This window comes from Acipenser ruthenus, chromosome 3, assembly GCF_902713425.1.
Source record: "Acipenser ruthenus chromosome 3, fAciRut3.2 maternal haplotype, whole genome shotgun sequence".
Lineage (NCBI taxonomy): Eukaryota > Metazoa > Chordata > Actinopteri > Acipenseriformes > Acipenseridae > Acipenser > Acipenser ruthenus.
The window spans coordinates 8,647,400-8,669,250 of NC_081191.1; the positions used below are offsets into that span (position 1 = coordinate 8,647,400).

Consider the following 21,851-nt stretch of genomic DNA (forward strand, 5'->3'; position numbering starts at 1 on the left):
AGGTATGCGGTATGGCCTCTGGCGAACTAGCGCCCCCGGCTCAGTCTCAATGTGATGATGGGCTACTCGAGTCTGCCCCGGGACAGGAGAAAACACATCAGGAAATTCCGCCACCAGCGCCCGAGCCTGACATTTCTGGGTTGGTGTCAGATTATCTGCAATCTGTACCGACCCCTGTTTCGCCAACACAGAAAGATCAGGTCCCAGGTCGGTGACGTCATCTGCTTGCGCCGCTAACAAAGCCTCCTGCTGTAACCAAGGCTTCAACAGGTTTACGTGGTAAATGTGCTTTTCTCTCCGTCACTCCGGCTGGCAGATCTCATAATCCACCGTCCCAACCTGGCGTGTAACCTCAAACGGTCCTTGCCACTTCGCCAGAAGTTTGGACTCAGAGCTGGGTAACAACAGAAGCACCTTATCCCCCAGCTGAAACGTGCGCAACTGGGCCCCCCTGTTATATTGGGTCTCCTGTCTGTGCTGAGCCTGCTGCAAATTGTCATGCGCCCATTTTCCCACAGACTCAAGACGTTTGCGCAGGTCCAACACATACCGGACAGTATTGGTCAGCAACTCGAATGGCGAAAAACCAGTGGAAGCCTGGGGTACCTCTCTGATAGCAAAGAGAAGGGGAGGAATCAGCTGGTCCCAGTAACGCACGTCACTACTAATAAATCTGCGCAACATGTTTTTGAGGGTCTTATTAAAATACTCCACAAGACCATCAGTCTGGGGGTGAAAAACTGAGGTCCTAATGGTCTTAATCCCCAAAAGTTTACATGTTCCGCGGACTAGCAGGGACATAAAGTTGGTGCCTTGGTCGGTCAGTATTTCCTTGGGGATCCCCACCCGGGAGAAAACCTTCACGAGCTCGTTGGCAACAGATTTAGCAGACGCAGATCGGAGGGGAATGGCCTCTGGATAACGCGTAGCATAATCCAAAATGACCAATAGGTGTGTGTATCCTGCCGCACTCCTTTCTAACGGTCCCACTATATCTACTCCAATACGCTCAAACGGAGCTTCCACTAGGGGCAATGGCACCAGTGGAGCTCGCGGGACGGCTCTAGGGCTAGCTTTCTGACACTCCCCACAGCGTTCGCAAAAACATCTGACGTCACCATCCAGCCCCAGCCAATAGAACCGTGTCACGAGCCTCACTTTAATCTTGTCCCTTCCCAAATGACCAGACGGGAATAGCGTGAGCAAGCTGCAACAAATCCTCCTTAAAGGGCTGAGGAATGAGCAACTGGTGACGCACTTCCCCCGTCTGGGGTAATTTTTCAACACGGTACAAAAGGTCTCGATCAATTTCAAAGTGAGGGTACGTGGCGGCGCGTCTGGGCTCGACCACATGACCATTAACCACTGCTGCTTGGTCAAAGAGCCTGCTCAGCACGTCGTCACGCCCTTGCTCGAGTCGGAAGTCATGGGAACGAGCTAAAAAATCAGCTCCCATGGCTTCCAGCTCGGGATCAGGTCGGTCCTGAGCGGAGACAGCAGAGCCAGACCCCTGCGCTGACTCCGCGACCTCCCCCCCAGTCTCTTCACCAATCGCCCCCACCTGAAACTTCTCGGACTCCCTCCATTGCCAGCCCTCATTCTTAGCGGCCCGGCGTTCCCGTTTAGTTTTGCGGGGTCTAAATCTGTGGCAATAGCAATCCGGGTCACGAAAGGGAAAGATCTCGCCAATTACTTCCTCTTTCTTAGCCAATAAGGAGGACGGGGCCGTCACAGCAGCCAACCAATTTTTAAACTACTCACAGTCCTGTCCCAGAACTACCGGTACCGTCAATCGAGGACACAAACCCAATTGCTCTCGAATCACCTGCTGGCCAATTTTCAGATTTACGTACATTTTGGGATAAGTGCGCACATCCCCATGAATACATTTTATATGCACCTGTCCCGTTATTTGCTTATGCCCCAGTGAGATTAAGCTCTCTTGTATCAGGGACTGACTACACCCTGAATCTAAGAGAGCCTGGGTTTGTGTATCTTCCACTGACACAGGAATCACAAAACCCGTCTGCTGGAGTGACTGATGGAATGGAACAGTCTTACCTGGTCGAATGACGTCACATCCCATAGCCGGTCGATGTGGCTCACCTCCCAGCTTGTTCCACACATAAGTGAACTGGTTTCTCGCCAGGAAGCTTCAGCAGGAGGTTGAAACACAGGACCCATCAAAGGGGCTCGACGGTAGGGTGGCCGCGCGAGACCCCGGTCCAACACTGCAGCAGCCCGTGGGTGACCCCACTCTGCCCCAGTTCTCGGGCCGGGAGCTCCCACCGCCACACTCCGTCCAAAGACTTTGCTACCCCTCCCCCCCAGGCCCTTCACCCTCCCTGGGGCCAGTAGAGGGGGTGATGCTGGTGTAGCTCGGTTTCCAGGCAGCTTAGCGGGCGTTGGTTCCGCTGCCTGGTACTGCTCTGCCAGTTGGATCGCCAACTCTAGGGTGGCGGGTGCCTGCCGTTGCACCCACACCCGCGGTTCCGGAGGCAAGCACTGCAGGAACCGCTCGACCACCACTACCTCCACCAGCCTGGCAGTGGTGGTGGCTCCCGGGTTCAGCCATCCCCGTGCGTAATCCTGCAAACGATGCGCGATGGCCCTGGGGTGTTCCTCCGCCGAGAAGTTCTCCTCCCTGAACTTGCGGCGGTATCCCTCCGGAGTCGCACCCACGCGGTTGAGGATGGCAGCTTTCAGCGTGGGGTACTCCATCATTGCCACCGGATCCAGGCTCCTCGCCGCCGCCTGCGCCTCCCCAGTCAGCTTGGGCAGGAAGTAGCTAGCCCACTGCTCGCGGGCCCACCCGGCAGAGATCACCATCGCCTCAAATACCTCCAGGTATGCTTCTGGCCGATCCTCTGCAGTCATTTTCGTGGGCTGCTGTAGCCATGGGTCTGGCCCCGCAGCTCTTGCACTCCCCTGCACCACCGCAGTAAGGGTTTCCCGCAGGAGATCTGCTGGGGATCCATTCTGCTCCCTGGTTTTGCACTGCTTTGTGTGGGCAGTGCCAGTGAATCCCACTTCTCACACCACGTGTGGAAGGGTGGGGGTATTCACTGACACGGGAGACAGAGGATTTTATTTGGAAACACCGCACAGGTGCCCAGATTTATTTATTTTTCTTATTAGTTGTTTTAGTTAGTTTAGCCCGCAGAGGGCGCTGTTGTCCGGTGTCTGGATACTGCCGACAGTAAACCAGGACCACGGTGTTACCAACACAGGTATCCAACTCCGTGCACCTTCAAGTGCTCAAAAGTAATAATGAAAACAGAAGGCGAAAGAAAAAGGGAAAATAAAACACAGTAATAAAACTACAAACAAAAGTGCTGCTTATGCAGTGTCCCCACTGCCGCTAAGCAGGTCAGCACGGGTCTCCGTCCTACACTCAGTTGTTCCTATACACTGGGGTTGGCCAGGGTTCCCCGTATATCTACACACGTCCCCTCAGGTAGGTAATTATTTCTTTTACTTTGTAAATTATTTTTACGGAAGGCTGTCCCCTCAGTCGGGCTCGCCTGCTCCTTGTTTCACGCTGGACTCCTCTGCCAGCGACACTGTACTTCCCCCAACACGGCCACCCGAGTGCACAACCAAGCCAGGTATCCAACTCCGTGCACCTTCAAGTGCTCAAAAGTAATAATGAAAACAGAAGGCGAAAGAAAAAGGGAGCTTCAGCAAGGCTGGAATCGGGCAGATTTGTCTTTGTGAAGGATGCATGAATCAAGCCAAGTACAAGGTTGTCCTGGAAGAAAACTTGCTTCCTTCTGCTCTGACAATGTTCCCCAACTCTGAGGATTGGTTTTTCCAGCAGGACAATGCTCCATGCCACACAGCCAGGTCAATCAAGGTGTGGATGGAGGACCACCAGATCAAGACCCTGTCATGGTCAGCCCAATCTCCAGACCTGAACCCCATTGAAAACCTCTGGAATGTGATCAAGAGGAAGATGGATGGTCACAAGCCATCAAACAAAGCCGAACTGCTTGAATTTTTGCGCCAGGAGTGGCATAAAGTCACCCAACATCAATGTGAAAGACTGGTGGAGAGCATGCCAAGACGCATGAAAGCTGTGCTTGAAAATCAGAGTTATTCCACCAAATATTGATTTCTGAACTCTTCCTAAGTTAAAACATTAGTATTGTGTTGTTTAAAAATGAATATGAACTTATTTTCTTTGCATTATTCGAGGTCTGACAACACTGCATCTTTTTTGTTATTTTGACCAGTTGTCATTTTCTGCAAATAAATGCTCTAAATGACAATATTTTTATTTGGAATTTGGGAGAAATGTTGTCAGTAGTTTATAGAATACAACAAAAATGTTCATTTTACCCAAACACATACCTATAAATAGTAAAACCAGAGAAACTGATAATTTTGCAGTAGTCTCTTAATTTTTTCCAGAGCTGTATATATATAGACGTGCTCAAATTTGTTGGTACCCTTACAGCTCATTGAAATAATGCTTCATTCCTCCTGAAAAGTGATGAAATTAAAAGCTATTTTATCATGTATACTTGCATGCCTTTGGTATGTCATAGAATAAAGCAAAGAAGCTGTGAAAAGAGATGAATTATTGCTTATTCTACAAAGATATTCTAAAATGGCCTGGACACATTTGTTGGTACCCCTTAGAAAAGGTAATAAATAATTGGATTATAGTGATATTTCAAACTAATTAGTTTCTTTAATTAGTATCACACAGGTCTCCAATCTTGTAATCAGTCATTCAGCCTATTTAAATGGAGAAAAGTAGTCACTGTGCTGTTTGGTATCATTGTGTGCACCACACTGAACATGGACCAGAGAAAGCAAAGGAGAGAGTTGTCTGAGGAGATCAGAAAGAAAATAATAGACAAGCATGGTAAAGGTAAAGGCTACAAGACCATCTCCAAGCAGCTTGATGTTCCTGTGACAATAGTTGCAAATATTATTAAGAAGTTTAAGGTCCATGGAACTGTAGCCAACCTCCCTGGGCGCGGCCGCAAGAGGAAAATCGACCCCAGAGTGAACAGAAGCATAGTGCGAATGGTAGAAAAAGAACCAAGGATAACTGCCAAAGAGATACAAGCTGAACTTCAAGGTGAAGGTACGTCAGTTTCTGATCGCACCATCCGTCGCTTTTTGAGCGAAATTGGGCTCCATGGAAGAAGACCCAGGAGGACTCCACTTTTGACAGAAAAACATAAAAAAGCCAGACTGGAATTTGCTAAAATGCATATTGACAAGCCACAATCCTTCTGGGAGAATGTCCTTTGGACAGATGAGTCAAAACTGGAGCTTTTTGGCAAGTCACATCAGCTCTATGTTCACAGACGAAAAAATGAAGCTTTCAAAGAAAAGAACACCATACCTACAGTGAAACATGAAGGAGGCTCGGTTATGTTTTGGGGCTGCTTTGCTGCGCCTGGCACAGGGTGCCTTGAATCTGTGCAGGGCACAATGAAATCTCAAGACTATCAAGGCATTCTGGAGCGAAACGTACTGCCCAGTGTCAGAAAGCTCTGTCTCAGTCGCAGGTCATGGGTCCTCCAACAGGATAATGACCCAAAACACACAGCTAAAAGCACCCAAGAATGGATAAGAACAAAACATTGGACTATTCTGAAGTGGCCTTCTATGAGTCCTGATCTGAATCCTATCGAACATCTATGGATTGAGCTGAAACTTGCAGTCTGGAGAAGGCACCCATCAAACCTGAGACAGCTGGAGCAGTTTGCTCAGGAAGAGTGGGCCAAACTACCTGTTAACAGGTGCAGAAATCTCCTTGAGAGCTACAGAAAATGTTTGATTGCAGTGATTGCCTCTAAAGGTTGTGCAACAAAATATTAGGTTAGCGGTCCCATCATTTTTGTCCATGCCATTTTCATTTGTTTTATTATTTACAATATTATGTTGAATAAAAAATCAAAAGCAAAGTCTGATTTCTATTAAATATGGAATAAACAATGGTGGATGCCAATTACTTTTGTCAGTTTCAAGTTATTTCCGAGAAAATTGTGCATTCTTTGTTTTTTGTGGAGGGGTACCAACAAATTTGAGCACGTCTGTATATATAATGAAAGACAACAATCTTTGCAAAACTACTTCAGTATTTATTATTTTTTGTTTGTTTGTTTTTTAAACATTTAAACATTTAAACACGTTTTTTTTTTTAATTAAGAAGCAGTTTGTGTTTCATGCCAAAGCCTCACTACTGTGTAAGGTTAGGTGGTTTTGCAAAGCCTATACCACTGTATCCTCCTTTGGCTGAATTAACCTCTGTGGTAGAGACATGCCTGTCACATGTTTGTGTTATCTGATAATCTGAGGGCTCTACAGTACACAGTGTTACACAATGCCCCAGATGAAACACAATTTTAGGTTGCAATGCATTAATGTATAATAACAATATTGCGAAAAAAAGTATAGGCTACAGCATGTCTTCACTTGGAGTGATTTTTACTGTAGTGCACATACTGTACTATATAATTGTGGCAGAGCAGGGCTCTGCCCTTAGAAATACTGGCAGGGAAGGAGTTAAATTCTCCTCCCTGCCCAGATTGATTGCTTTAGGTGGGAGCAATCAGTCAATTAATCATTCAATTAAGGACTCAGCCACCTGGCATAAAAGGAGGCCTCAGCCTCCCATTTGGGAGAGAGTTCTGGAAGGAGAAGAAGAGTGTTTTCTGTTTGTGCTGTGTTTTTGAATCCAGTGAAGGCAACGCCCAGCCTGGAAACCTTTATTTTTGTAAGTTTTGCTTTTTTGTTTTGTGTTTATTTTATGTTTAAAACCTTTTTGTTTGGCCTTTGTGCCTGTTTATTTTGGATTTTTGTGAATTAAAAACTTTATTTTTGAACTTTCAAACTGTCTCTGAGTCGCAACCTCTGCCAATCCTGTCACAGTTGGTGTCAGAAGTGGGATAAACAACGCCTCCAACAGCCGGACCAGGAAACACTCTTCTTCTCCTTCCAGAACTCTCTCCCAAATGGGAGGCTGAGGCCTCCTTTTATGCCAGGTGGCTGAGTCCTTAATTGAATGATTAATTGACTGATTGCTCCCACCTAAAGCAATCAATCTGGGCAGGGAGGAGAATTTAACTCCTTCCCTGCCAGTATTTCTAAGGGCAGAGCCCTGCTCTGCCACAATAATACATTTCCAAACTATTCTATGGAAAAACAAATTAGTATTCTTGGATGAAAGCTGACAGACTAAACTCTAATTAAGGATTTCCCATCTGCTTTCATCTAAGAACACTAATATTTTTGCTACCCCGTAACCAGGCTTTTTACATCATTATAATTACGCGATAGTGCCCGTCGATGATGGCTCTACCGTGTGATAGATGACCACGATGGGAGTTATGCGTCTCGAGCCAAAGGCGAGGGCGCTAACGAAAGTCAAGGTCAACTATCACATGGTAGAGCCATCATCGAGAGATTTAAACGATTTTTACCATTGTTTTCTTTAAAAAACACCTTAAAACTGATTCGTTGGGTACCTTTCCGCTGAGTAAAGAAAATAGACCTGAACATTTTTTAAATAAAGAACAAGGATGATATACATATAAAGGGAAAAACAATGAGATTTTATTTAGTAAATAGATTATTATTTTTTATTAACTTGTTAGGGTTTTAAACCCCTATTTATAGTCAGGACATTGCCTGAGGAATGAACAGAGCAATTACTGAACAGTCCATGTACGATGGAGTCTGAACTACCAATACAATCTCTCATCAAATACCACTCTAAAATGCCTCCTAACTCACCATGTTTCTACCTTCAGCCAAAGCCTTTCTTTCTTGAATCTACATATGAATGGAGCAATATTACTGAACTGTCCATGTCTCGCTTTGTTGTTGTTGAAAGATGCCGTGTCTGTGCTCCAGTCGAGCTGGCAGTCTGTGATTGGCTCTCGGCAGTTGCAGGTACAGGATTGGTTGCTTTCGTAGATGCAAAATATTGATTGGCTGGTTTTGGTGGATAATAAAATTAATTTGGACCAATTGTATCTTTGTTTAGTATTTACTGTTCAATAGATGTGAACTATGCTGAAAATACAGCAAGTCAAAAAGAAGAAGGCAGCACTTGCGCGGATTGATTTTAAATTTGATTTACAGTTGGTGCTCAGACATTCCAGCGGGCATCTACCATCTATTAAAGCCCGCTAGAGCTGGAAGCCGATTGGCTGACGGTACTGAATCGTTTTCTAATAAGAAATAATCTCACTCAAATCTTACAATGCTACCTTCACCTACTGATAAAAGGACAAAAATATAAGAATGCCATGGGTTGCCCAGTCCTGATTCAAACTGCATAGTGCTCACAGACTCTGAATCAGCCAGAAAGCTGCTGTACCAGTCTGGAACAGCTGCAAAATGTTTACGAGGGGAAGGGGCAAAAGCATACAAAAGCTTTGTGAATCTTTCCCATAACAAAACATGGAATCTAAGCAACACAGAGTGCATATCCCCGGCGCAAATTATATAATACATATTAGAAAACGAGTGACCCAGAATGCATTTATCTTTTAGTGTGACATACACAGACAGCAATGCAGCAAACTCTGTAACAGTTCCAAATATATATGCAATCAAAGCCAGGACTCAAACAGTAAGTCACGATGACCAAGATCTCAGTTTTGTGACAAGCTTCTTGCACCTCTAGGGATGAGAAGTGCCAAAAAGCAATCCATAATACAGCAGCCATGATTATGCTTCTGAGGACCTTTCAGGCAACCAGTTTAGAGGACTGTGAGTCTCTCTGCGTGGGTTATTTTGGCACTTGCAGTGCGTGGACCTGGGCTTTCAGCCAATACTCCTCTGACACAAATGTACACCGTCCTAACCCTACATTCTGACACTTGTTTTTCTCAAAATTGGGGTGATCAAGATAGAGCTATGTTAAAGCAATCCAGTCCGCATAACAAACGTGTTTAAATACAGAGGTTTAATTAAAGCAGCTTAATACAGTGCACTTGATAAGTGACGCATTTATAATGCTGACATTTACAATGGTTAACTAAACATTGTGAGAGAAGGCGGATCAAAACAATTCATACTGGATTAGCATTGGTTTTTGTGTGGTGTATTGTGGACAGTGTGTACAAAACACAGCACACACTAAGGATGCATATTAAATCTCATTCAGTTTGTTCAATAAAATGCTTATCAAGCGGGACATTTTGCTTTACACTAATCTTATTATGGTGCCTAATAGTACAGAATGGCTTTAAGCTACCATAAAAACAAATTCAAAATTGTAATGTATGTAAATGTATGATCCCAAGTTTCATAAAACATAAACAATATCAATGCACTTTCCATTATCTGTAATGTGATATTCTGCAAAGTGATATTCTATAATGTGATATTCTATAATGTGTTACTTTGTACTGTGATATTTTGTAACAGTTGTAAGTCGCCCTGGATAAGGGCGCCTGCTAATAAATAAATAAATAAAATAAATAATAATAATAATAATAATAATAATAATAATAATAATAATAATAATAATAATAATAATAATAATAAAGCATATTCTGTTCATATAACATAAAGACTGTCAAATGGCTGTACCTACACCAACAAAATGGAACTGCATTTTTAGGTTATGAAGAAACTAGAAATATGGAAATAATCAGTCAAATACCTATTTCAGCACTCAGTACAATGCTTAAAAGTCTCTGCTGGAGTCTGTATGTGAAGTTTCTGTGGCATGGAGAATGGAACTCCTGCTTCTGCCTGTACAGCACACACAGAAACAGTATGCACATTTTCTTAGCTAGACCAGTGTGGACTGAGCCTTGCAAATCTTTCTGAGGGAAATCATGATAATGATCAGAACACAGCAATTGGATCATGGTAAATATCTATTTGAATGTATTTACTCCCTGGGTAAAAAGCTTGTAAAAAACAGAGGAGTTTTAAAACCACCAAAAAAACATTTAAAAGTATAAAGGAAAGTTTTATTTTCTTAGTATGTGAAAAAATAAATTAGCCTTACAAAGAAAATCTTGAAATGTACTGTTTTACAGTTAAGCATTTACATATTTAGGAACATTTGCTGTATAATAACTCTAGAGAAAATGATTTTGAATGTGACAATGCTATTTTTTTTGCTTTAATAAATTTTATGTTTATTGAGATGCCTATTTTTTGATTGCAAAATGCTGCAAAAAAGGCACTTTTTTTACCACGAAGAAATGTCAGCCCTAATATGTAATGATAAATGTATATATTTTTTTGTTTGTGTTTTACTTCTCCCTCCAAATAAACTGTGTACAAACTGTTGCAAGAATTCAGAGGTGAGACAAAAAAAACCAAATGATGACCGTGTGGCAGCACGGCAGGGTGAAAGCCCTGCCATTGCACAGGTGTGTATATGTGGGGAGTTAAAATCCTCCCTGCAAACACACGTGGGAATGTGGCTGGAGCCGTCAACTGAATACATGTTTAAATGATTCATTACGGCTGCAGCCACAAGTGTATAAACAGGGTAATCATGGGTGTTGGTGAGATTTGTGTTGGTGAAGGAATGGTGTGGTGGACGGTGTGCTTGGTTTGTATATGTGCATGTAAATAAATATGTGTGTGTGAACGCTTAACTACAGCTTCCTGGTCTCTGAGTCTCCTTGGCAACACGGACCCTGTCACAGACCTGTACAGATTTTAACTATATAAAGCCAGTTTTGCAATAATGCAGTTGTAAATCTACACACTTCTTTTAGAATGAATGAAGTCATTTTAATTGTGCTTTGAAATTTAAATACAAACACCTTTAAGTAATGAAAGAGTTCCCTACCCCCTGCCCCTCCAGTAGTTGATTCTTTTTTTTTTTATATAATTTAGTCGTTACCAATTAGTTTTTATTATTTTCTCCCCAATTTGAAATGCCCAATTATTTTAGGCTCAGCTCACCTCTACCACCCCTGTGCTTCTTTACACTCTGCAGACTCACCGTGCAGCCGCCACAGAGCTACAGCATCGGAGGACAACTTAGCTCTGGGCAGCTTACAGGCAAGCCCGCAGGTGCCCGGCCAGACTACAGGGGTCGCTGGTGCGCGGTGAGCCGAGGACACCATGGCCGACCTAGCCCTCCCTCCCCCCCGGGCGACGCGCGGCCAATTGTGCGCCGCCCCCTGGGAGCTTCCGTCCACGGTTGGCTGTGGAATAGCCTGGACTCGAACTCGCGACGTCCAGGCTATTGAGAGCATCTTGCACTCTGGCGAGTGCTTTTACTGGATGCGCCACTCGGGAGCCCCCCTAGTTAGTGCATAACCCACATTGATATACACTTTTAAGCCAGTAACAGAATAGCTAGCATTATGAGAGAACACTTCCCAGCCACTCAACAAAAACCCAGTACTGTCTTGGTATGGCCTTGAAAATCCACATTCTTGCCTTGTGTTCCTGATTTAGGATTCCTGCCAGAGAAGCTGTGCATGTTCCCAGTGCATATCTTTACATGTACTCTGCTTTAGCTTTAGCAATGTAACTTGATGAGATATGATAATTTGTCACTAACATGCCACTATCAAAGTTTATAAAAAGCCTGCTTGCTGGCTTTTTTTTCTCATGCTTTATATGTAAACAGCTGCTGATCAGGCGCCAGTTTAAGCTGTGTACTACAGCAGTCTTCCTGAAACACTTGTCCAATAACGATTTTAGTAAAACAACTGATTCGCAAAACAAATATGAGGAGGAACTTATTAAAAAAAAAATGACACATATACTTTAAAAAAGATGAAATTATACTGGTCTGTTTTAAGCCATTTAAGAACTGTATTTACAAAACAAAGAGGAGAACCGTATATATAGAAAACATGAAGCACCTATAATTGTAGTCTTAACTGTTCTCACACATCCCAGGGTTATAAACTCACGCTCGCCCGAGGTGAATTAAATCTGATGAGGACTAGCTGATGTCTGTGTCTCAGTAATCCTCTGGGCGAGTACTTAAAACAAATGTACACATATACTCTCACATTCAGTCTTGCGTTAAAAAATGCAGGGAAGTCCATTTTTTAACGGGGTGTAGCAGTGGTGAATAAGCATTCACAAATAATGCTTAGAAAACAGTCACTCGGAACTGAAACCTCCCTTCATCTCCCCTGCAATGCCAACCCCACTTAATGGCGTTTTACGTTTCTGTTCTCCCACTGCACGGGATGTGAAGTTTATCGTTTGAATTTACTGAAACACGTTGCATCTTTTGAAGTAAGTGTAAGTCATTTTACAAAAATGTGTTGATTTATACTGGGTTACGACCTTGACTGAAGATGTCATTAGCAAAGGGGGCCGGGTGTACAAACGAGGTCAAAGAACAGGCCACGTTTTACAAAACATTTTAAAATGAATAAACAATTACCATAATGAACATTATCATAGTATGTTGCTTAAAACATAATAACACAATATATTCATAATAAAGTTGAGTTCTTATCTATAACAGTAACTAGTTTAACGCTTGGGACTCGCTGTCTGTAGCTTGGTGTTGTTTACATTATCGTCAGCATATTTTAAGTGATTGGAAGCTGAAATTACTTTTTTAAAACACACTTTTCTTATACCAATACAGTATAGGTGAGCGATAATCAGTTTGTTTGAAAACCAGGCTTTAATCACTGATAATAGGTGCACAGGTGTGATTCCGTGAGTGCTCCGGGGCTCAAGCACCAATAGAGGAAAATAAGGTCCCCCATAGTGCAAATAAATCACCTCTTCTGTCAAATTATAGTGTGGATGCTTCACAAGCAGAACTGTTATTGCAGCGTTTAAAAATATAGAATCAATTTATACAAAGTCTCCCAGATTTCTTGAAAAGATCTGCGTTTCCCTTGTTTGTTTTTCTTTTGTATTTGATATGCTCTCATTAGTATCTAAACCAGATTCTACTGTACTTGCTGAAGCAGTTTTCTCCCACTGCTATTTAAAAAAAAACAGCCACGTAGCTAACAATTTCATCCCGAGAGCTACAGTAAAACGTACTTTAAATTGGGACGTTAATGAAGACCGCATGTGTACGTGAGTATATTAATTATTGTAGATAGTAATTCATAGCCAGCCAGCATTTTTGTAATGTACAATGAAAGAAACATTTTATTTGTGTCACTGGTGTCAATTTCAGGCGGAGCTTCGTGGTCGGCAAGGTGACTCAGCTGAGAGAATATTTTTTCCTCTGTCTGTGTTTACTTTTTAGCAAAATAAAATCTAAGCCTATTTTTAGGGACCCTGTTGTTGTTGATTCCAAGTTAGGCACTTCACATAAGGACTAGCAAGTTTCAAAAGGTACTAGTCCTTTGGACTAGTAGCACAATATTGTTAGTTTCTAACCCTGCATCCATATATGAAACATTCAAACATGAAAGGACAAACTGTACACGAATATATACAGTACTGTGCAAAGGTTTTAGGCAGGTGTGAAAAAATGCTGTAAAGTAAGAATGCTTTCAAAAATAGACATGTTAATAGATTATATTTATCAATTAACTAAATGCAAAGTGAGTGAACAGAAGAAAAATCTAAATCAAATCCATATTTGGTGTGACCACCCTTTGCCTTCAAAACAGCATCAATTCTTCTAGGTACACTTGCACAAAGTCAGGGATTTTGTAGGCATATAGTCAGGTGTATGATTAAACAATTATACCAAACAGGTGCTAATGGTCATCAATTCAATATGTAGGTTGAAACACAATCATTAACTGAAACAGAAACAGCTGTGTAGGAGGAATAAAACTGGGTGAGGAACAGCCAAACTCAGCTAACAAGGTGAGGTTGCTGAAGACAGTTTACTGTCAAAAGTCATACACCATGGCAAGACTGAGCACAGCAACAAAACACAAGGTAGTTATACAGCATCAGCAAGGTCTCTCCCAGGCAGAAATTTCAAGGCAGACAGGGGTTTCCAGATGTGCTGTCCAAGCTCTTTTGAAGAAGCACAAAGAAACGGGCAACGTTGAGGACCGTAGACGCAGTGGTCACCCAAGGAAACTTACTGCAGCAGATGAAAGACACATCATGCTTACTTCCCTTCGCAATCGGAAGATGTCCAGCAGTGCCATCAGCTCAGAATTCGCAGAAAACAGTGGGACCCTGGTACACCCATCTACTGTCCGGAGAAGTCTGGTCAGAAGTGGCCTTCATGGAAGACTTGTGGCCAAAAAGCCATACCTCCGACGTGGAAACAAGGCCAAACGACTCAACTATGCACGAAAACAGGAACTGGGGTGCAGAAAAATGGCAGCAGGTGCTCTGATGAGTCAAAATGTGAAATATTTGGCTGTAGCAGAAGGCAGTTTGTTCGCCAAAGGGCTGGAGAGTGGTACACGAATGAGTGTCTGCAGGCAACAGTGAAGCATGGTGGAGGTTCCTTGCAAGTTTGGGGCTGCATTTCTGCAAATGGAGTTGGGGATTTGGTCAGAATTAATGGTCTCCTCAGTGCTGAGAAGTACAGGCAGATACTTATCCATCATGCAATACCATCAGGGAGGCATCTGATTGGCCCCAAATTTATTCTGCAGCATGACAACGACCCCAAACATACAGCGAAAGTCATTAAGAACTATCTTCAGCGAAAGAAGAACAATGAGTCCTGGAAGTGATGGTATGGCCCCCACAGAGCCCTGATCTCAACATCATCGAGTCTGTCTGGGATTACATGAAGAGAGAGAAGCAACTGAGGCTGCCTAAATCCACAGAAGAACTGTGGTTAGTTCTCCAAGATGTTTGGGCCAACCTACCTGCCGAGTTCCTTCAAAAACTGTGTGCAAGTGTACCTAGAAGAATTGATGCTGTTTTGAAGGCAAAGGGTGGTCACACCAAATATTGATTTGATTTAGATTTTTCTTCTGTTCACTCACTTTGCATTTTGTTAATTGATAAATATAAACTATTAACATGTCTATTTTTGAAAGCAATCTTACTTTACAGCATTTTTTCACACCTGCCTAAAACTTTTACACAGTACTGTATATATATATATATATATATATATATACAGTGCCTTGCGAAAGTATTCGGCCCCCTTGAACTTTGCGACCTTTTGCCACATTTCAGGCTTCAAACATAAAGATATGAAACTGTAATTTTTTGTGAAGAATCAACAACAAGTGGGACACAATCATGAAGTGGAACGAAATTTATTGGATATTTCAAACTTTTTTAACAAATAAAAAACTGAAAAATTGGGCGTGCAAAATTATTCAGCCCCCTTAAGTTAATACTTTGTAGCGCCACCTTTTGCTGCGATTACAGCTGTAAGTCGCTTGGGGTATGTCTCTATCAGTTTTGCACATCGAGAGACTGAAATTTTTGCCCATTCCTCCTTGCAAAACAGCTCGAGCTCAGTGAGGTTGGATGGCGAGCATTTGTGAACAGCAGTTTTCAGTTCTTTCCACAGATTCTCGATTGGATTCAGGTCTGGACTTTGACTTGGCCATTCTAACACCTGGATATGTTTATTTGTGAACCATTCCATTGTAGATTTTGCTTTATGTTTTGGATCATTGTCTTGTTGGAAGACAAATCTCTGTCCCAGTCTCAGGTCTTTTGCAGACTCCATCAGGTTTTCTTCCAGAATGGTCCTGTATTTGGCTCCATCCATCTTCCCATCAATTTTAACCATCTTCCCTGTCCCTGCTGAAGAAAAGCAGGCCCAAACCATGATGCTGCCACCACCATGTTTGACAGTGGGGATGGTGTGTTCAGGGTGATGAGCTGTGTTGCTTTTACGCCAAACATAACGTTTTGCATTGTTGCCAAAAAGTTCGATTTTGGTTTCATCTGACCAGAGCACCTTCTTCCACATGTTTGGTGTGTCTCCCAGGTGGCTTGTGGCAAACTGTAAACGACACTTTTTATGGATATCTTTAAGAAATGGCTTTCTTCTTGCCACTCTTCCATAAAGGCCAGATTTGTGCAGTATACGACTGATTGTTGTCCTATGGACAGAGTCTCCCACCTCAGCTGTAGATCTCTGCAGTTCATCCAGAGTGATCATGGGCCTCTTGGCTGCATCTCTGATCAGTCTTCTCCTTGTATGAGCTGAAAGTTTAGAGGGACGGCCAGGTCTTGGTAGATTTGCAGTGGTCTGATACTCCTTCCATTTCAATATTATCGCTTGCACAGTGCTCCTTGGGATGTTTAAAGCTTGGGAAATCTTTTTGTATCCAAATCCGGCTTTAAACTTCTCCACAACAGTATCTCGGACCTGCCTGGTGTGTTCCTTGTTCTTCATGATGCTCTCTGCGCTTTAAACGGACCTCTGAGACTATCACAGTGCAGGTGCATTTATACGGAGACTTGATTACACACAGGTGGATTCTATTTATCATCATTAGTCATTTAGGTCAACATTGGATCATTCAGAGATCCTCACTGAACTTCTGGAGAGAGTTTGCTGCACTGAAAGTAAAGGGGCTGAATAATTTTGCACGCCCAATTTTTCAGTTTTTTATTTGTTAAAAAAGTTTGAAATATCCAATAAATTTCGTTCCACTTCATGATTGTGTCCCACTTGTTGTTGATTCTTCACAAAAAATTACAGTTTCATATCTTTATGTTTGAAGCCTGAAATGTGGCAAAAGGTTGCAAAGTTCAAGGGGGCCGAATACTTTCGCAAGGCACTGTATATATATATATATATATATATATATATATATATATATATATATATATATATATATAATGTACACGGTGCCGAGGAAAAATTTGTGAACCCACCACTGGACAAAAAACCAAGTCCAAGTTTTTCCTTTTGTCCATAAAACCTGTGTGGACACCTGAACTGTGATCAAAACGTCTTATTTCACCTAACCGATGACCCTTCTCATGAAATATACTGGTGTCAAGCCACAAATTAGATTTTAAATACGTTTTCGCACAACTACGTGGAGATTCAATGCTTACCAACGGGACATTTTAGTCTATGGGGTGCGCTGCTGTTACACATCTGCAGGGGCTCTAAATTGGAGGGCCAACTAACTTGTTTTGTCTTGTTTAATACAACTCTCTCAAATTCACCATTATGCTTACATTTAGAGGTGAACTCTCCACTACACTGCAACGTCATTCTCCAATAGGACTCTGGGAAGGAGAAGTGCAGGCAGTGAGCAGGGACTAATTAGCGGCAGTCGCTAAATACAATTATTGCATGTTTTCAGGAGATGCTACAAAAGCATATGCAGCTACAGCCAGACAGCTAAGCTGTTCACCGGACAAACAAAACACACACCTTTACAGAACACGAAATATACACTTTTAACACTACCTTTCATACGGCTGTACACGCGTGGACAGATGGGCTTCTTCACACACAGCAGCCCAGAACAGACTGGCTGTCTTTCTTTTAAACCCTGAACCTGGTTCTAATTTACAATGAGAACCAGGTGCAAGTGATACTTAATAACAACGCAATCACAGAACACAATTATTAAACAAACGTGCATTTGCACATGTTTTTCTTGAGCAGGGAGGTATTCACCGTCTCCCTGCTCACAATATATACAGTGGTTTGCAGAAGTATTCACCCCCCTGCAAAGTTTTCACATTTTGTTGAATTACAAATAATTTATGCACAGTTTTTCAAACAAACTTTTTTTTATTCAAAGCTGTAGTGGTTAAACTGAACACTGTTATATGAGGAGGAGGTTAAATGTCAGCAAAACTTGCAAAGAAAATGTACAAAATGAAATTTACTGGTTGTATAAGTATTCAGCCCCTTAAGTCAGTACTTGGTAGAAGCACCTTTTGTAGCAATTACTGCTATGAGTCTTTTTGGATAGGTCTCTACTAGCTTTGCACAGTAGGATGGTGACATTTTTGCCCATTCTTCACGGGAAAATTGCTCCAGTTCTGATAAGTTTGTTGGGCATCATTGATGGACTGCAATCTTCAAGTCTCGCCATAAATTTTTGATTGGATTCAAGTCAGGACTTTGAGTGGGCCAATCAAGAACATTAATTCTCTTCTTGTTCAACCAGTCCAGAGTGGCTTTGGCTTTGTGCTTCGGGTCATTGTCCTGCTGAAATGTGAATTTCCTCCCCAGTTTCAGAGTCTTGGCTGACTCAAACAGGTTTTCCTCAAGGATTCGCCTGAACTTTGCACCATCCATTCTCCCCTCTATCCTGACAGGCTTCCCAGTCCCTGCTGAAGAGAAGCATCCCCATAACATGATGCTGCCACCACCATGCTTGACAGTTGGAATGGTGTTGACTGGCTTGGAATTTAGACAGAAAAGTTAAATTTTTGTCTAGTCTGACCACAAAACCTTTTTCCACATGTCTGCAGTATCATCTATATGCTTTTTTGCAAACTCCATACGTGCTTTAAGATGAGGCTTTTTTGAGTAATGCTTCTCTACCACTTTATCCCTGACTTGTTTCGAAAGCTCCTTGGTCTTTATGGTTGCTTTGTTGGATCACTGTGTGAGCTGCAGCTTGAAAGTCTTTATATACCTAGGTGAAGTTATCCACTTTGAGTACACACAGGCTGAAACCATTTCACTAATTTGTGACATTTGCACCTGAGCTGATTTAGGGCTGCAGTAGCAAAGCGGTTGAATACTTATGCAACTGAGATGAATCTGTTTTTCTCTGTAAATCTTACTTATTTATATTCAATATGCATTTTTTAACTTTATCAATGTGGAGTAGTTTGTGTAGATTCTACATGTAAAATCTAATTTGAAAGCGTCGTGGAGTACGCTCAGGTGCCAACAAAATGTGAAAACTTTGCAGAGGGGTGAATACTTCTGCAAACCACTGTGTGTGTGTGTGTGTGTATATATATATATATATATATATATATATATATATATATATATATATATATATTGTGAGCAGGGAGACGTTATTTTAATTCCAGTAATGTTTGAATTGCCTATTTTATGCTATGGCTAGTCGCTCTTTCTTTCTTTGTAACTGTAAAAGTTCAACCTTTGCTTAGTTACATGGCAGAAACAAAAACTGCTCTTATTTTCCTTGGCATTAGATTGCATCTCTGTATCCGCTAATGTTAAGGAAATACCAAAGTAATTAAGTTCATAGGACTTAACTGGAATTTCACACGCAAATTGTCGCCTGTGTGCACGAAACCTTAGGAAATAATAACCTCCTGAAGTCAAGGCCAATAACCAATAGTCTGAAAAAAGAAGAAGAAAAAAAAAAACCTTACTTGATTAAATCCAAGGTAGTCCTGAAGAGTAGGTGAAACATAAAAGACTGAACCATCGGCACTAACCACAAGCACAAATCCATTCAGGACCTGGGAATACAATACAAAAAAAAGTATACAGATTATGCACAACACATAAATCAAGAGACAAAAAACGTTGGTAAAAAAAAAAAAAAAAAGTAAAAAATGTACAGTGGTGTCTGAACTTTTTAACTTGAATTTATATTTGCTTGGCTATGTGCAACATAATAGACAAGCAATGTACACTTGGTCATGTATGATGTGTGTGTGTGTGTGTGCGTGTGCATGTGCGTGTTTGTGTGGTGTGTGCGCACGCGTGCGTGAGAGAGAGAGATGGGGTGGCATTATAACTGTAGCAATGTTCATAGGATAAATGCAAATATTTTTCAAAAGGTTTGTAAAAAAGCAGAAGTGTCTGCCACTTTATTATAATAAATAAAATGTGGGTATATTAATGAACAAAAGCATCCTTGTGGGCATTATATAAATGGGATGGCAAATCTATGCAATGGTTAGTTAAATAAGTAAATGGTGTAATCTATATCAAGGAGACAGTTAAGAGCAAAACCATTTGTTTTTACTTGAGGAATGTAATGGTGTGTATGGCTGTAGTCATCATTTTTATCTTGCTCAGAGATTGAATTGAAGGTAAAATTTCTAATACAGTTAAACATAAATTACAGGATATTAAACATTATATATATATATATATATATATATATATATATATATATATATATATATATATATATATATATATATATATATATATATATATTGTGCAGAGTATTCCTTTAACTGAGAAAAATAATAGAAAACACGTACCAAATGTGAAGGAAATAAGGACTATCTCTATAAACAATACATAATAAAGTCAAAGTTAAGAGCAGCCTTTGACATTTCCATAACTTGAAGTAGAGATCTCAAATGGTTTCTAGGATATTAGCTATTAATGGTGGCAACAGCTGATTTACATTACAAGAACAAAATTACTGAAGCCAACTGATGATGATTCTGAGATCTTTTAGTCAATTTGGTCAATGTGTCTAAATAGGAAGGCAAATACTGTGTGTAGGAAAGCAAACTGTTGCCATGAAGGGAAAAAAAGTATTCTCTGGGCATATATGTGTGGAGTGGTTGCTTTATATTTTTTACATAATGGTGTAAAGAATATATCATCTCAGTTCTCACGCATGTAAACACCCTGCATCCGGCAACTTATAAAATTAAGAGTACCGGTATGCCTTGAAACAAACAGTAGTAATTTAACTTAAAACCCCCTACACTTGCAGTCTGGGCACAAACAAACAATGTTTTGGAAGAGATTTCCCCTTAACAAGCCACTAGACAAAGCGTCTCCATTTTGATAAGTCACGCAAGGGGCATTTATCTGCTCTTTCAATCAATACAGTTCATGGTGTTTGCTGCGATAGCAAATACAACATTTAGGACTTGGCATATCGTCTAATAGGTTTTGATAATGTTCCACTGCTTCTAGTTGGGGATTTTCTATAAAGGTGTATAGGAGAGCACTGTGACTGTAGGAGTTTGAATTCATGTAAATAGCTGTGACGTCTGCTGAGATATATTGTTTTCCTTTGAATTACTGAATTGCTGGGAAGATGAAGGTGTGCTCTTTTAGTATGCAATATTACAACTGCAGACACAGAGCCAGAAAACATTAATACAGTTTATAAAGTCACTACTGTGATTCTGTACTAGATAAGCTGTACTAATATCTAGACAGAGAAAAGAAAACAATACCGAACTGAAGAGGACATGAAAGTGAAACTTTTGGAGGCGAGTTAGACACTTCTGGCGGGAATTTTATCTGCCAGTTCTTCTAAACAAGACAAGAGTTAACTTGCTACATTTGACAAATCATTTTCTTTGCTGCCGTGATGCCTTAACAACAAAAACTACATTTAAAAAGTACAAATAATTGTACATTCTGGGGAGTTACTTTTAAAACTTGGTAAGTTACATTGAGTACATCTATGCTTGTAAAACTCTTGAACTAAAACAGCAAATCGCGTTTACATAACATAACTGAGCAAAACAGAACATGTTGAAAAACACCAACGAAAAATATGTGTAGCAATAAGTTTAATGTGACACAGAGAGTGAAAAAAAGCATAGTATGAAAAATATTTAAGGAAAAAACACATAACTGTTACAGGCACTTTTCAAAAACATGACTGGTGGTATTCAGTGTGGTTAGGTTTACCTTCAGAATAATTCCTCCAATGCACAGCCAATCCCTTTTAATGTTTATATTTATACAGGATTTAAAATGGAGCTGTACACTTAGAAACACACCATTGGCAATGCATCTGGTAATAAAATGCTTTTGTTTATTCTTTCAACTTCCATTTGCTTATCTGAACTTGGCATAACCTTGTGATTTCCCAAGTGGAGGAGCAGTTTATCGGATTATAGCCAAATGCAAACCGAAACGTCTATAGGAGTTTAGGAGTTTACGATAACATTTGGTGAAAAATCAAGACACTGTACAGGCAGAGTGATCCTGCCAGTTTCATGCATTTTAGTGCTGCTATGAAAAAGTATGACAAACAAAAACTGTTCCTTAAAAAATATAAAGCCCATACTTCATAAATGTGTGAAATAATGTATTTCTGATCATGTATTTTTTTAAGAAAATATTT

The 21,851-nt window shown here is 41.1% G+C and overlaps 1 protein-coding gene across 1 annotated transcript in view; it reads right to left on the reverse strand.

Annotated features, from left to right (window-relative positions):
- The window catches only part of ahr1a (aryl hydrocarbon receptor 1a), a 74,317-nt gene that overhangs the window by 10,811 nt on the left and 41,655 nt on the right, over nucleotides 1-21,851 (reverse strand). Inside the window, exon 4 of the mRNA XM_034058697.3 lies at nucleotides 19,165-19,254. Within this exon, the coding sequence (XP_033914588.3) occupies nucleotides 19,165-19,254 (90 nt within the window). The remainder of the gene's footprint in view (nucleotides 1-19,164; nucleotides 19,255-21,851) is intronic.